Source organism: Lontra canadensis, unplaced genomic scaffold, assembly GCF_010015895.1.
Source record: "Lontra canadensis isolate GAN:19392208 unplaced genomic scaffold, GSC_riverotter_1.0 scaffold96, whole genome shotgun sequence".
In the NCBI taxonomy this organism is placed as follows: domain Eukaryota; kingdom Metazoa; phylum Chordata; class Mammalia; order Carnivora; family Mustelidae; genus Lontra; species Lontra canadensis.
Window position 1 is genome coordinate 1,735,469 of NW_022631090.1, and position 14,811 is coordinate 1,750,279.

Below are 14,811 nucleotides of genomic sequence, written 5' to 3' on the forward strand. Positions count from 1 at the left end.
TCCCTGAGATTCCTTCCTCCCCCAGTGATCCTCACCAGAGCAGACAGTGGGCAGGGGATGTTGGGGGAGGGGGAGGTCTAGGGAGGTTTTAGGGCTTTGAGGCCTTCTCTTCAGGGTTTAGAATAACCTGAACCTGCTTCCCCTGAGGAGTATCATAATTCCAGTTTTACAGATGAAGAAACTGAGGCTCAAGAAGTAAGGTGACTTGGCCAGGGTCAAACAGCCAAGAAAAAGCATGGATTGGGGAATAGAAGAAGGCAGGTCTCCCAACTCCTTGGCCAGTGATGTCTCTATGGTACACATCCAGCTTGGAGCAGATCCACTCTCTTTAACTTCCCATGTATAAAACACAGCAAGATGACGCTCCTGGAAGTGGATTTTGTTGGAGGCAGATGAGGAAGTCATAAAACCCCACAGTCAGCAGTCTCAGTTGTTTTAACAGAAAAGCAAACAGCAGGGAGAATTTGGAAATCGATCTTGCAGCTGAAATAAATTCAAAGATGTAATTTTGTACAGAAGTGTTTTGGAGTGCTTCCTATTCACTTACTTCATAACTAAGGCGGGGTGCACACTTATCACTGTCATCGGTCAATATTTAGTGGTACTTAGCAGCCAGCTAATCAGGACTTCCCCAGACATGGACAATTCGGTAGCAAATGAAAAAAAAAAAAAAAAGAGAGAGAGAGAAGTTGGATGGAGTTCACCCTCTGAAGACGGTGCTGCCTACAAAGTTTAAAACTTTGGTTTCAGAACTTTTAGAAGCAAAGAGATCAGAGACTGGAGATAATGGCCTTCCACTTCAAGAATACTTTAGTTGTAAAGTTAAACTCTGTCTAAAACCTCAGGAGAGAAGTTAGTATCTCAGAAGCCAACTAAACCCCAGAGAGCTGTCCCATGAGACGGAGTTCCTAGAGCAGAGGGAAGGGGAGAAGCACATCCTGTCTACGGTAGTGATTATGGAGAATTTTTGTTGTTGTCCGGAGTCCTGGGATAAATAGACTCTGGGGCATGTGGGGGGCCATGCCTTAGGCAGAGAGGGGATTCCTGTAGATGTAATTATTTGGGTTTTGGTCACAAAGAAGCTTTGAGCACTTGATAGGAAAGGTATTTGTTTTGCCAAACGTCCATGTGGACTTTTTCAAGGTTCTGTAAAAATGGCAGCATACCAACTTTTTTGAGCTTCCTCAGTCGCGAATTGTATCTGTTCCCCTTCACACTGTTGTGTGTCTGAATAGCACTTCCCCTATGAAACTCTTTTGGCAATGCTGCCAAAATATACTGGTCAAAGCTGTTGTTGTCTGTGTGGAGATGAGACAGTTTGGCGTCAGGGTAATAAAAGGATACACTTCCGGGTTTTGTGACGACCTCCTGCTCATGGAGTAGCTGATCAGAAAAGCCTTTTCTGACCTTGTTTTCGTGTAATATTTATCTAGCATCAGCCCTTGGGCTAAGTCAATTCCTTGATCAACTCTTTGTTTTGCTTTTACTTTACACCCACTGAGACTTTGAAAGTAGTATCTCCAGATGTCTTTGTCATCAAAATTGAAGTTACTTAGGAATGTTCTAACTCCACGGCCCCTGCCTTCTAGAGGCAACTCCTTTGTTTTCCTTCTAACCTCGTAGTTATGGCAAGAGTGCAGAGAGGTAATAAGCAGTTATAAAAATGACTTTAACTCATTTTTTTTCCTTCAAAGACTGGAACTGGGAGAAACAAAAAGAACAACCCAAAGAATACCAACGGATCCTCCAGTGCTTCTTAGATAGAAAGGACTGTTGCTACTCTATCCATCAAATGGGTGAGGTCACATCGCTGGTTTTAAGACAATGTCTGTACCCATTGCTTTCATCCCCTGCCTTATATGTGGTTCTGCGAAGTTGTCCATCTGCTTAATTATTTATGCAAGAAATTAGGAGCTTGTGGTGTGCTGGAAGAACTTTTGCTGACGTCTTTTCTTTCTCCCTCAATTAAAAACAGCTCAAATGGGTGTAGGAGAAGGGAAGTCAATTGGCGAATGGTTTGGACCAAATACAGTTGCACAGGTGTTAAAGTAAGTAAGAGAGTCTGGTGTCCGCCTTACTGTACTGTCTCCTATGCCTCCCTCTTCTGCCTACTCCACGTTCCTATCAGTCTAGCTCTTCTTGCCATGCCACTGAGCTACCAAGCATCCGGGCCATTTTGCTCAGGCGGTTCTTTGAGATGGGCATGTGCAGACATCTGCTCACCTTCCAGGGGACCGTCAGACTTTGAAGACCGTCACTTTGAAGCCGAAGGGCTAAGACTAAGTAGTGGTGGAAGCCTGAGCCAACCTAAGCAAGACCCAGACTCCTACCCTATAGAGTATAAAAGACCTCATTCATTCATTCATTCATTCAGTATTTACTGAGTGGCTCCACCGTGCTAAGTGCTGGGTATACGGAAATAAACTAGACACGGTCCTTGCCTCAGGGAGCTCGCCACCTATGGGAGGAGACCAACCCCGAGGGAGGCTTGGGATCAGTCCTTTATCTCTTAGCCGACTCCACATACGCCAGCGGGGTACTTTTGCCATGGCTCTGTTAAATTGCAGAATTCACCTCCCACGGAAAGAGGCAAGGTGGAGAATCTAAGACTGACATTTTAGCAGTGAACGCCTGCCTTCGAATGCAAAGTCAGTGAGGGCAGAGATTGTATTTGTCTCGTTCACTACTGTAAGGCTAGCACATAAAACACAGTGCTCAAATGCATACTTGAAGGATGAATGAAGATGGCATCCAGAATCTGGGGCCGGATTTAGGCCCTCAGAAGGTTGAAACCATCTGGACTCCTTGGGTGTAGCTTGCTTCTTTGACTACTGGGCTCTCTGGAGGATGATGGGGGGACCTGCTCCATGAAAAGTGCCGAGGGGGCACCGTTTCAGTTATAAGCCAGTCTTCATGGAACCAGAATGCTCTGGAAATGTGCTCATGAGGGAAGTAGGCTGGATTTCCCGAGGACCCAAGTGAAATCTGTATCTTGGCTTTACTTCTTGCTAATGGTACAGCCCATCTGAGAGCACTTTCTTACCTTAATCCACAGTTCCTTCAGGGGGCATGGTTGACTCTGCTGAGCGAAGATCTGACGGTATTTTGGGAACCAGTGTAAGAAGCCAGGGTAGAACGCGTTGAAGATGAATCAAAAGGGCCGTGCCGGGCCTCAGGCCCAGCCTGAAATAGTTGGGTTTTTATGTGACGTCCCTCAGAATTTGCTTCTTTCGTCTAAATTTTGAAGTTCTCAACAACGGACAAATGGAAACATATTTTTAAAAAAATTTAAGTGGGTCCGGATTCATTGTGATTGTTACCATTAACAACAGAGTATTAGTATATCAGGGAAAGGTCGTACCTCAAATGGAGTGAAATTAAAGTGTAATGGTAATTAACCTCTTCCTGGGAGCTACCTTGGTCAGGAAAATGTTTTTTTGTTCTTTTGTCCAGTAAGACTGGGCTTTACCCAAGAATCCCGGAAGTACCCGGGTTAAACAGGCCTTCTTTCAGACAGGCAAGAGAGAAATGTAAGGGAGATGAGGTCATGCTGCTTTACCCAGACCCCGGATGATCACTCTATGAAAGGGGTTTTATTTCTAACCCCTTCCAAAGTCACACAATTCCGCATGCTCTCTGTCTTCAGCTGTTGACCAACGAGGCGCTGCACCAAGGCCACCTAAAGCCGAAGTTTCTCGAATAGCGTTTGCACTGCATGTGTGAAGGGGTGTAAGAGATCTCTCTCTTTTTCTACATTTTCCTGGGCCTTATTCTCTGTATTATCTATGCTCCCAACCTTGTGTGTATGTATATATGTATATATGTGTGTATGTGTGTATATATATGTATACACACACACACACGTGTGTACACACACACACACACACACACGTTTTTTTTTTTTTTTCCATGACAGTTTCCCTTTTTTGGGGAAAATACCCTAGTAAGTCAGATTGTCTTTTATTTGAGAAGAGAAAACAAGATCTCTTGGCAGAAATGTTGGTACCTTTTCTCTTTCACCCAGCAGGAGTGACATCATCTCGTGAGGTAGATTTTTCCATTATGTAAAGCAGGGTTTTTTTTTCAGGATTTGAAAACAGTTACTCTGTGGCATTCTCAAGGGTCCTGGACATGGGATGTTCCAGAGCTCTCAGTCCAGGGGGCCAGAGCTTGACTCAGACCCTAACTTCTCTGTGGCTCAGTGTTCGGTGACTTTAGGGACACAGGTCATAGATTGTGCTGTTCTCTGCTGATGTTGCCATCTTCCCCAATTTTGACTTCACTGTGTGTTGCTTTGCAGAAAACTTGCTTTATTTGACGAATGGAATTCCTTGGCTGTTTATGTTTCCATGGATAACACAGTAGTCATTGAAGATATCAGTGAGTCTCTAGCTTCTTTACCTTCCTGGGAGGTGGGTGGTTGAGGTACTTCCTCAACATTCAGAAAGTGTGTGCGTGTGTGTGTGAGAGAGACAGAAACAGACAGACAGACAGACACTGCCTCCAGCCTGCTTCACCAGAGTAGGGAAACTTAGGGGAGCACAGGACTCTGGTTAATCATTCCCTGTGCCTTTTCTTCTCTTCCCTTTCAGCTTTCTGAAAGGAAGAAAACAATGAGAGGGTCCTCTCTCCCTGGAAGGGCCCAGACCCTTTCCCTGCAGGATACTCAAAGTGAGGATAATCAGTTAAACCACTGACAGGTCTTCCGCCAAGGCCGCCATTTGCCCAGCCCTATGCTCTCCACCATGGGGATAGAGAAACCGAAAGATACGGCCCCTGTCTCAGAGGCCTTTGCGGACTAGTTGAGAAATAAGATTTTCTCAGTGAGCCCCTAATATCTGGCAGGAGGTGAGTGCTCAGGTGCCAGAAGGAAGTAAGGGCTGGAGGAGCAGCCTGGGCTTCCCATGGGAGGTGAGGCAAGCTGGCCTCTGGTGGCAGAGGGGGCGGGGCTCCAAGCCAGGAGATGAGGAGGCCCTTAGTTTCACCCTGGGCATATCTCGGGTGACTGGATACCCCTTGACCCAGTTCTCTCCTCTTATCTTTCCAGAAAAAATGTGCTGTGTCCTTCCCTTGAGTGCCGATATAGTGGGTGAGAGTCCCCCTGACACTCTGAACGCGTCGAACCAGAGTAAGGGCACCCCTGCGGGCCGCCCAGCCTGGAAACCCCTGCTGCTCATTGTGCCCCTTCGCCTGGGCATAAACCAAATCAACCCTGTCTACGTTGATGCGTTCAAAGTAAGTCAGTCCTTTTCCCGGGCCCATTGCCGCCTGCCCATCACACTGCCATGTGAGCACGGAGATCCGTGAGCAGCAGTCCACAAGTGAGTTGAGAATCTTGCATTCTCTTTCCCTCTAGGAGTGTTTTAAGATGCCACAGTCTTTAGGGGCATTAGGAGGAAAACCAAATAACGCCTATTATTTCATAGGATTCTTAGGTAAGAAAAGAGGATTCACAAGTAAGTCGTCACGGGCTGGGTGGGAGGTGGGCAGAAAGTTTGCACGGGAGCCCAGGCAATTCTGGTTAGGGGACCCTCATCTCGCCCAGAGCTTCCATGGCCTCTGGTCAGCTCATCCTGTCTCTGGCCTGATCTGTGGAGAGTAACACTTCTTGGTGCCCGCTTCAGTCCCTCCACTGCCTTGTCTCTCAGAAAGATAGTTCCACAGCTATGCCCATGGGACCACCCCAAGGGCATGACATCATTTTAGCATCTCCCTCTCCTTTTTGTGGGGGCCCAGGGTGGCAGGGTTTCACTCACCTGGCATTATGGATCCCCCTCTTCTTGGGGCTTGGGCATTTGGTCTAGGACCCATCCTCTGACTTCCCAGGCCCATGCAGCTGGGCCTGCTGCCTCACTGTTTGGAGCCATGAACAGGAAGAATTGAGAGGAGACAAAGTCAGAGCTATCCTTTTTCTGCTAACGGGGGCTAAGCCTTAAAACCACTAATGTTCCTGGGGCGCCTGGGTGGCTCAGTGGGTTAAAGCCTCTGCCTTTGGCTCAGGTCATGATCCCAGGGTCCTGGGATCGAGCCCCTCGTCGGGCTCTCTGCTCAGCAGGGAGCCTGCTTCCTCCTCTCTCTCTCTGCCTGTCTCTCTGCCTACTTGTGATCTGTCAAATAAATAAATAAAATCTTAAAAAAAAGCCCTAATGTTCCTAATACAGATCCTAACAAGCAACCCAGGATTCCCTTTCCTCAGCTGATGCCTCTGGAACTCTAGCCACCCTATACACTAGCTGTGATCTGAGTCATTTAAGGCCCTTGGCACACCGAGCAAGCTAGCCCAGTGCTTCTCAAACTCTGGTGTGCACACAGATCACCCTGAGAGGTGATTAAAATGCGGGTTTAGCAGGTCCGGGGTGGGCCCTGAGATTCTGCACTTTTAACTAGGTGGGCCCGATGCTGCTGGTGGACACACCACATGTTGTGTACCAAGGGCCCAGGCACCTGGTTGGTGCTGAAGAGCCCAGGGAAGGGAGTGGTGTGGCCTGAAAATGGGGCTTGGGGAATATGAGCTTGGATTATAAGGGGGAGCCTTGGATAGGCAAGAGGAGCCAGAGCAGGCATGGGGAGTGGCATGAGGGATGTGCAGGGGAGAGGGTGCAGTGGGCTTGGCCACCCTCCGCCCCACTCCTCAGAGTTTCAGAGAGCTGAGGTGGCATGGGAAACTGACATCCCCAGCCTTGTTGGCTATCTCCCATGCCAGCCGTGTGACAGCAGGAAAAGAATATCCACTCTTTCATCTCAGTTTCTTATGGAAAATAGGGCTGAGGCCCCTGGCCAGCTCAGCTGGGGGGTAGAGCGTGCGACTCTTGCTCTTGGGGTCCTGAGTTCGAGCCCAACATTGGGCATAGAGTTTACTTTAAAAAACAAAAAAAGAACATAGGGCTCACCCTTGCCTTGCTGTGTTGTCACCTCACAGAAGAGCACTCAGCCAAGAGCCAGGGATGTAGTGCACACCCAGTGAAAGGTGACCCCACCCTTCCTGACCCCCAACACAGGTCTTTCCTTTGCCTGCTTTCTCCTTTGAGGTGGGGTGTCTGCAGAGTGGCCTAAACTCTCACTATTGCTGCCATCTATTGGTCAAGCCTGAGAACTACAGCTTTGCAAATCAAGGAGACATTTGTTTTTTCTCCGTACAAAATACAGTCTTTGGAGTCCTATACATGCCTTCCGCTTCTAAACTTTTGGGTTCCTGTCAAAGAAAAGGTTGCAAAAATAAATTTTGTCTTTTTCTTTGCTCGAGGCCAAGGCAGAAACCGATTGGAAAATAATTTTGGAGGGACCTCAAGGAACAATGGATGGGATTCCTGGGGGGCCCGAACTTCCCTTACCCCAAGTTACCCAGAGAGAGTTTGCCAAGCTGGCATAGCCCTCCTGTTTCGTGAGGCCGCTGGGTCAAGGTGACTTTTGTGGAGGTTGACTACTCATTAAAGGGGTGTGGGCAATCCTCAGCAACCCAGACAGAGTTGTGCACAATTCCCATTTGCCCATTGCCTTTCATAAATCCTTTGCTTCACCTTTACTGGAGGCCCCAAAGTCCTCCCGAATCCCCTTGTCTAACTTACCCCCTTACTGTATTAGGTTGGGGATTCCAGAATGGTCAAATGTCTGAAGGGAGGGAACGGATGAGAACAGCCCTTTGCTGAATGGCTCTCTTGTGTCAGAGACCCTGCCAAGTCCCACCCCCAGACAGATAGATAGAGAACATACATACACATACAGGTATAGACAGATAGTCCGATATAGAGATCTAGATACAGAGAGTTAGATACTCCTGTGAGTTAAAGCTTAGTATAGTGAAACTAAGAGTTAGAGGGCTTGCCTCAAAGTCACCCAGCTAGAAAGTAGCCAAATCAGCATTCAGTTCCAATGAGGCCATCTCTGCCTGCCGTGCTACCTTGCTTCCTGAGGGCCCTCTTTTCCAGTGGGAAGCTGGGGAAAGCTCTCGGTGTGTGACCCTATGTCCAGGATGAGAGTCTGTCTGTCCGATTTTGCCTGCTTAGACAGGAGATGTTTGTCCCCTGCACTTCGGGGAAGGTTGCCACCAAGGATCCATAGCATGAGCCCCATGTCTGCAGTTGGCTGACCAGATGGCCTCTTGTTCTCAGGCCTAATTAGAGACCTGGGTTTGGTCCCCACATCACTTCTAGGACTTTTGGGGGATTCTACTGTATCTCTTTTAAGCATTCTCAGAAACAGCGGCACCTGAAAAGCTCCACTCCACATACACACACGTGCACACAAACACACACACGCGCGCGCGCGCGCGCGCGCAGTCACGCACCTGGAAAGGGCCAGAATCAAGAGAGGATGCTCTTATTTATCCAATTATTCCCAGCTCCTTAACTTGAAACACTGGCAGAATGCTTGCTCCTAGTCCCACTCTGGATTTCCATTTTCTCGTGCACAGCTTCCTTTCCTTCTTACTTTTCTGGGGTCCTAAGTAGGCTTCCTTCTGAACATCCTGGTTATTGCTTTTCTTTGTGACTTGAAGCTTTTGGGGTATAACGGATCTACCCCCCAGTGGTCCGGGGGGATATATATGTCTGTGGTAGAGACAAGTTAAGCTATTCATGAGGCATCAGAAACACGTTGTCTGCCGACAGAAACTCTTAGATGCGGCCCAACGCCATCCTGGATGCCACTCCGGGGAGGGTCTTTGGTGGCATCTCTTCCTACCCCATTCTGCTGCCTTGGGTAGATCTCTCTTTGGTTGCCCAACCCCTTCTACAACACAGAGGCCCAGATGGTCCTGAAGCCTGGCCAGTGAGGATGGGGTACCACTCTGGCCAACTCAGCATGACACTGATGAGCCCTGGAGGGCCTCTCAGCCCTTTGAATATCAAAGTAGAGGCTTTATTATCTCAGACTCCTCCCAGGTCATCATTGGGTTGGGCTTTTTCCACCTTGACAAAGCATGGCTCTTCTCTCCTTTGTGCAGGCGGATCATCTCAAAGTGAATTTCCTTGGTGAGGTGTGTCTGTGGTGGAATCAAAGCTTTCCACTAGGAATCGCTTAACTTGCTAGCTAACTGAGACCAGAAGTCAGAGCCCATCATTAACAGAGTCAGCATTTCCATTTCTCTGGGAGGGCCAAGGCCTTTTCTTTCTTACCAGATGTGCTCTCTGACCAAAAGTCTGAGAACCAATGGCATGGAGCGAGCAAGATGCTTCCCAATGTGGAAAGAGGCAGGAAGCTCCCTAATGGTACCTGGGCTCCCGCCCTGGTGGTTGTCCCTCCCACCTCTTTGCTAACTGCTGCTCACAGAGCCTGCCACATCATCTCTGGTCTCTCATTCGCTCATTTGCTCAAACCCGTCCCTCTCCATTTTTGGTCTTGGGCTTTGAGGAGATGTATCTGCTAGGGTGAGTCCTCTGGTTGAGTGATTGGATTTGGCTTCCTTCCAGCATGATCACCTGAGTTCAGGCTTTCTGTCATCTCATTCCCATTGTCACCAAAGGGAGGGGTTAAGAAAACCAGAGCGCCTCCTCCCCCTGAGGGACAGCAGTGGGACAGGGGCAGCGGTTCTTTCTAGATTAAGCATGTCTCATTCCAAACAGGTGATGAGCTCATTTTCTTGGACCCTCACACAACCCAGACTTTTGTTGACACCGAAGAGAATGGAAAGGTTGACGACCAGACTTTCCATTGCCTACAGTCCCCGCCACGAATGAACATCTTGAACTTGGATCCTTCCGTAGCGCTGGTGGGTATCTGAAGGTTGGGTGGGCCAAGAGATACGATGCCACCCTGTTACAGATTGGTTTCTGGGGAGTTCTCTAGGTTTGCTGGGTAGGAAGGCGAGAGAGTATGTTCCCTCACCATGCCCCACCTCCCATGAGGTATACCATAGTATAGTAGGGAAGGGATGGACCCTGAAGGCAAACTGCTAGAGTTGGAATCCTGGCCCTGCCACCTCCTAGCCATGGACTTAGGAGGAGCCCTTGAACTTTTTTGAGCCTCAGCCTTCTCACCCCTAAAATGAGCAGAACAATACTTCCTTCATGGTTGTGGGAGGCATAAGGCATTCAACTCAGGGCTGGGCACCTTGTAAGTATTCTGTAAATGCTAGTTATTATTAGCATTACAGTCTTTACCCTTTTACTTCTTGCCCCCTAATTATTGCCACCCAGGCTCAGGGAATAAGGTGGGACATAGTTAGGGAGGGATCAGAGGGCAAGACCTTCGGGGTAGATAGCGCTCATTTCCCTGGACACTCAGGGTTCCCCCCTGGAGGTATGACGGCTGTCTTCACATGCTGAACGGACAGCTGCCTGTAAAGTTACTGTTGGTTCCGAGGCCTGGCTGAATCCTCTCTTCCAGTTTAACCCATTTGTCAGAGCACCAGAGATCGAGAGTGGACAAGAGCCCTCCTCTTGTTTTGGACCATTCTTTCACTACCGTAGGATGGCTCTGAGGATGGGGAAGGAGGTGGATGGTTCTTTTTATTCTAACAGATCATTTCCTTCAGGTCAAAGCCATCTTACCATGTACTACCTCCAGCTAAAAGTACTATTTGGCTTTTGTTGGTTGGTTCAATCAACTGTTCTTTATGGATGTGTCTATTTACGCACCAAGGGTAATCGAATTAACCCCATGCTTTGGAGATTGGCCTTCAAGTTACTGTATCTCACAGTATGAGGGGAGAGGGACAAGGGGTGGGGGAGAGCGAGTAGGACGGAGAGGGAGAGGTGGAATGAACGAGTAAATGTGTGTGTCCAGGTAAAGTAATGGCCCAGGAGAGGGAGCAATGCAGCCAATGTGCTCCATTATTGCCAGAAGATGCATCTAAAGAGAGCGGCCCCAATCCTAGCTCCAGGCCAGGGGCACCATCTTGTAGTACAGAGGGCCTGACTCTGTGCCCCTGACCAGTTCTAAGTTCTGTTCTCTTGCTTTTCCCCCCAAGGGATTTTTCTGCAAAGAAGAAAAGGACTTTGATAGCTGGTGTAGCCTTGTACAGAAGGTAACGATGTATGTTTTTCTTAGTCTTAACAGCAGAAGTTATTCAATAGGATCCCTTTTCAAGACTGCTCCACGTAGTGACATGAATCTAGCCTGATGGGATTATACTGCAAGAGAAAAACTAAGATGCGGGGAATTACGCATAATTCTGGGGGGAACCAGAACAAAACCTTTGTTTGAAATATGCTTAGTATGTCAAGTGGGTGATATTTTTAGCTACGTAATGTCTCATCTGATTATGCCTACAAGTCACATGAAATATTCAATGAATATTCCACCGTTTTCACTTAATGCTAATTTCACAGAGTTCCGCCTAAGTTCCTCCTCATGCCCTTCATAGCGCCGAGATGATTGAAGGAACCAAACTGCTTTTCTGGTTGTTTCGTGGTCTGTTTACAGTTTCATATAGTCCATGATGTAGTTTAGGGAGTGTGTCTTTCTCTTAGCTGTCTCGTTTCTATTAAAGGTCGGCACGCTGCTGCTAAACGAAACACAGTTTGCAGGAATCTGTGTAAACAGCAAAGCCAGATATGCTCTCTTCTCAGTATTTTGTGTAAAAGGGTACTCACCGTTTTTGCTGGCTCACCAGTCTTTGTATCTGCCCTGCTCATCCTCACTTCTAACACAAGTACGTAGGAGACATTGATAAATGCTTATTAAAGAAGGGCGATCCCAGGGAGTAGTTGAAAAGTGCCCCAGATGGAATGGCAGGAGACGTGCTATTCTCCTACCTGCCAAAAAAAAAAGAAGAAAGAAAGAAAATAGAGGCCAGGAGATGGGATCCCAGAGCCTCCTGCAAGTGTGAGGAGAGCAGATTTTTTTCTTCACAAGCCAACAGATAATTGACATTAATGTCCCTAGCTGACTCTGCCACCCTAGTGAAACATTGGCTGGGACACAAGATAAAGAAGACGCGGTCTTCTATTATTTTTTAAAGGCAATTCTTAACCTGTCAGAAGGCAGCGCAACTCTAGACACACCCCCTGTAAAGGTTGAATGAAAGTTCTCTCGTAAGACCGTGCCATCTCAATTAGGACATACACCACACATGTTGGACTAAAATCAAAACCCCGCCAATATGCTGTCCCGGATCCTTTGGGGCCAGGTTTCACGTAATGAACACACAGTTCTTTGGAGCCAACACATCAGAAACAGCTTGGCACTGAACTGAGTTAGGCCAGGGCGCCTGGCTTTCCATCAGCTCCTCCCTCCGGTGTCCTTCCTTCCTGGGCTAACGGCGCTAGCACTGAAGGGGGCTGGGTCCTCGGATGGAGCGAGGAGAGGATGGGCGCACTGGCCAGGGCTTTGTTCTCGCCTTCCAACAACCAGGCCACTCTCACAGGGTTTGGGATCACAGATGGACAACCAGCCTGAAATGTGTAGTCAGTCTGAAATGTTTACAGCCGTTTCTGTGTGTCCTCAGGAAATCCTAAAGGAAAACTTAAGGATGTTTGAATTAGTTCAGAAACATCCATCACACTGGCCTCCCTTTGTTCCTCCAGCTAAGCCAGAAGTGACAACCACTGGGGCAGGTAAGCCATTGTTCCAGGGTTCTTGGGTGGCTGTTGTTTCCTCAGACTGAATCAACTGTGGCTCATGCTTTCCATAGAATGTACAGCGTCTCTTCAGCTGGGCTGAGCAGGGAGTGTGTCCTCGATGATTTTAATCTTCCAGTGAACTGATCTGTACCAGTTTCAAAGCCTGAGAGTTGAAGAAGATGAGCTCAATGCAAAAGGGCCATGCGAAATCAAAATGACGAGAACGTATATTCATGGTCTGGCCCAAAAAAACAAATCAGGGGCCAGGGGTGATTTGAAAAGTACCTCAAAAACCCCAGAGCCTTGTCTTCATCCCTGGAAATAAGACTGTGTAATGAACTTAACTATTTTGCTTTCTTTTTTTTTTTAAATTATGTTAGTCACCATATAGGACATCATTAGTTTCTGAAATAGTGTTCCATGACCCATTGCTTGTGTCTAACACCCAGTGCTCCATGCAATCTGTGCCCTCCTTAATACCCATCACTGGGCTCACCTCCCCCTTCCCTCTAAAACCCACAGTTGGTTTTCCAGAGTCCGTAGTCTTTCATGGTTCATCTCCCCCTCTGATATCCCCCCTCTTCATTTTCCCCTTTCTTCTCCTAATGTCCTCCATGCTATTCCTTATGTTCCACAAATAAGTGAAACCATTTGATCATTGACTTTCTCTGCTTGACTTACTTCACTCAGCATAATCTCTTCCAGTCCCATCCATGACAATGCAAATGGTGGGTATTCATCCTTTCTGATGGCTGGGTAATATTCCATTGTATTTATGGACCACGTCTTCTTTATCCATTCGTGTGTTGAAGGGCATCTCAGCTCTTTCCACAGTTTGGCTATTGTGGACATTGCTGCTATGAACATTGGGGTGCAGGTGCCCCTTCTTTTCATTACATCTGTACCTTTGGGGTAAATACGCAGTTGTGCAATGGCTGGGTCATAGGGTAGTACTGTATTTCACTTTTTGAGGGACCTCCACACTGTTTTCTAGAGTGGCTGCACCAGCTTGCATTCCCACCAACAGTGTAAGAGGGCTCCCCTTTCTCCACAGCCTCTCCAACATTTGATGTTTCTTGCCTTGTCAATTTTTGCCATTCTGACTGATGTAAGATGGTATCTCAATGTGGCTCTTTCTTTTTTTTTTAATTTTTTATGAGTTTTTTTTTAAAGATTTTATTTATTTATTTGACAGAGAGAGTGAGCGAGCGCACAAGCATGGGAGAGGGAGAAACAGGCTCCCTGCAGAGCAGGGGAAGCCTGATATGGGTCTCGATTCCAGGACTCTGGGATCATGACCTGAGCTGAAGGCAATGGCTTAACCAACTGAGCCACCCAGGCACCCTCAATGTGGCTCTTTCTAAAGAATCTCTAGTACTTGTCCGCGGTCCCACCTGCGAGTCTCCTCCACGTTTCTCTAGCAAAACGATTAAAAAATTAATAGCCTCAACTACTGAGTAACTGTACTGACCATTTCAACCAGAGTGTCAAGCTTTCTTCTTTCTCATTTCCATACTCCAACAGAATTCATTGATTCTACTGAACAACTAGAGGAGTTTGACCTGGAGGAAGATTTCGAGATCCTGAGCGTCTAGGATAGCGGAAACGCGACTTGGCGGTCTGTCTTCCATCCGGCACAAGAAGAGCACAAACCCATTACATGAGACTTTTCTAGTCAGCAAGTGCCTGATATGCCAACAGCATACAAACTTGAAAGCAATCATGACTGAGCCAATTACCATTTCTCAGAAAACAAACGATGATAACCCTTCCCCAGAACGAACTAGAACAATCATGGAACATAGGAACAGAAAGATTAGGAGTTATCCCTTGCTTCCCGGCTTGTCTTACCTGGCCACGGCGAGTCTTCAGCTACTGAAACGAGGAGATGGATGTCTGGAAGACAGACAGAAACTCCCACTTTGCTTCAAGCACCAGCAGAGAAGAGATGGTTTCCCTGTGCTTCTTCACCCCTTCAGGAGTGACCTCTTTTGGGCTAAATACTAAGAAGCAATCTGTTCTCTTGCTCTAATAATAAAGTGATTGCATCAGGGAGAAAAGGGTCTTTTTAAGTTATTTGAATATGTATTTTAAATGATTATAATTCAGATCAAAAAATTTGCCTGAGAGATCACATCAAATGCGCCCTGGTTGATTTCCTTCCTAGCTGAGGGCAACTTACTGTCTGATGATGGGTGTCGCCATCCTTACTGATGTTTTTGTCAGATGTCACCTGGCCCTTCAATCAAGTCATGATCGCTTTATCTGTTTATTTATTTAAAAACTCATTTTTAAATAGATTTTATTTATT

General features: G+C 47.3%; 1 protein-coding gene across 1 annotated transcript in view; it reads left to right on the forward strand.

Annotated features, from left to right (window-relative positions):
- The window catches only part of ATG4A (autophagy related 4A cysteine peptidase), a 50,475-nt gene extending 35,920 nt beyond the window's left edge, over nucleotides 1–14,555 (forward strand). The window contains exons 5-13 of the mRNA XM_032837152.1: nucleotides 1,695–1,796; nucleotides 1,976–2,048; nucleotides 4,301–4,380; nucleotides 5,048–5,235; nucleotides 5,357–5,435; nucleotides 9,561–9,706; nucleotides 10,907–10,963; nucleotides 12,386–12,494; nucleotides 14,025–14,555. Coding sequence (XP_032693043.1) covers nucleotides 1,695–1,796; nucleotides 1,976–2,048; nucleotides 4,301–4,380; nucleotides 5,048–5,235; nucleotides 5,357–5,435; nucleotides 9,561–9,706; nucleotides 10,907–10,963; nucleotides 12,386–12,494; nucleotides 14,025–14,095 — 905 coding nt within the window. The 3' untranslated portion in view covers nucleotides 14,096–14,555. The remainder of the gene's footprint in view (nucleotides 1–1,694; nucleotides 1,797–1,975; nucleotides 2,049–4,300; nucleotides 4,381–5,047; nucleotides 5,236–5,356; nucleotides 5,436–9,560; nucleotides 9,707–10,906; nucleotides 10,964–12,385; nucleotides 12,495–14,024) is intronic.
- The last annotated feature ends 256 nt before the right edge of the window (nucleotides 14,556–14,811 follow it).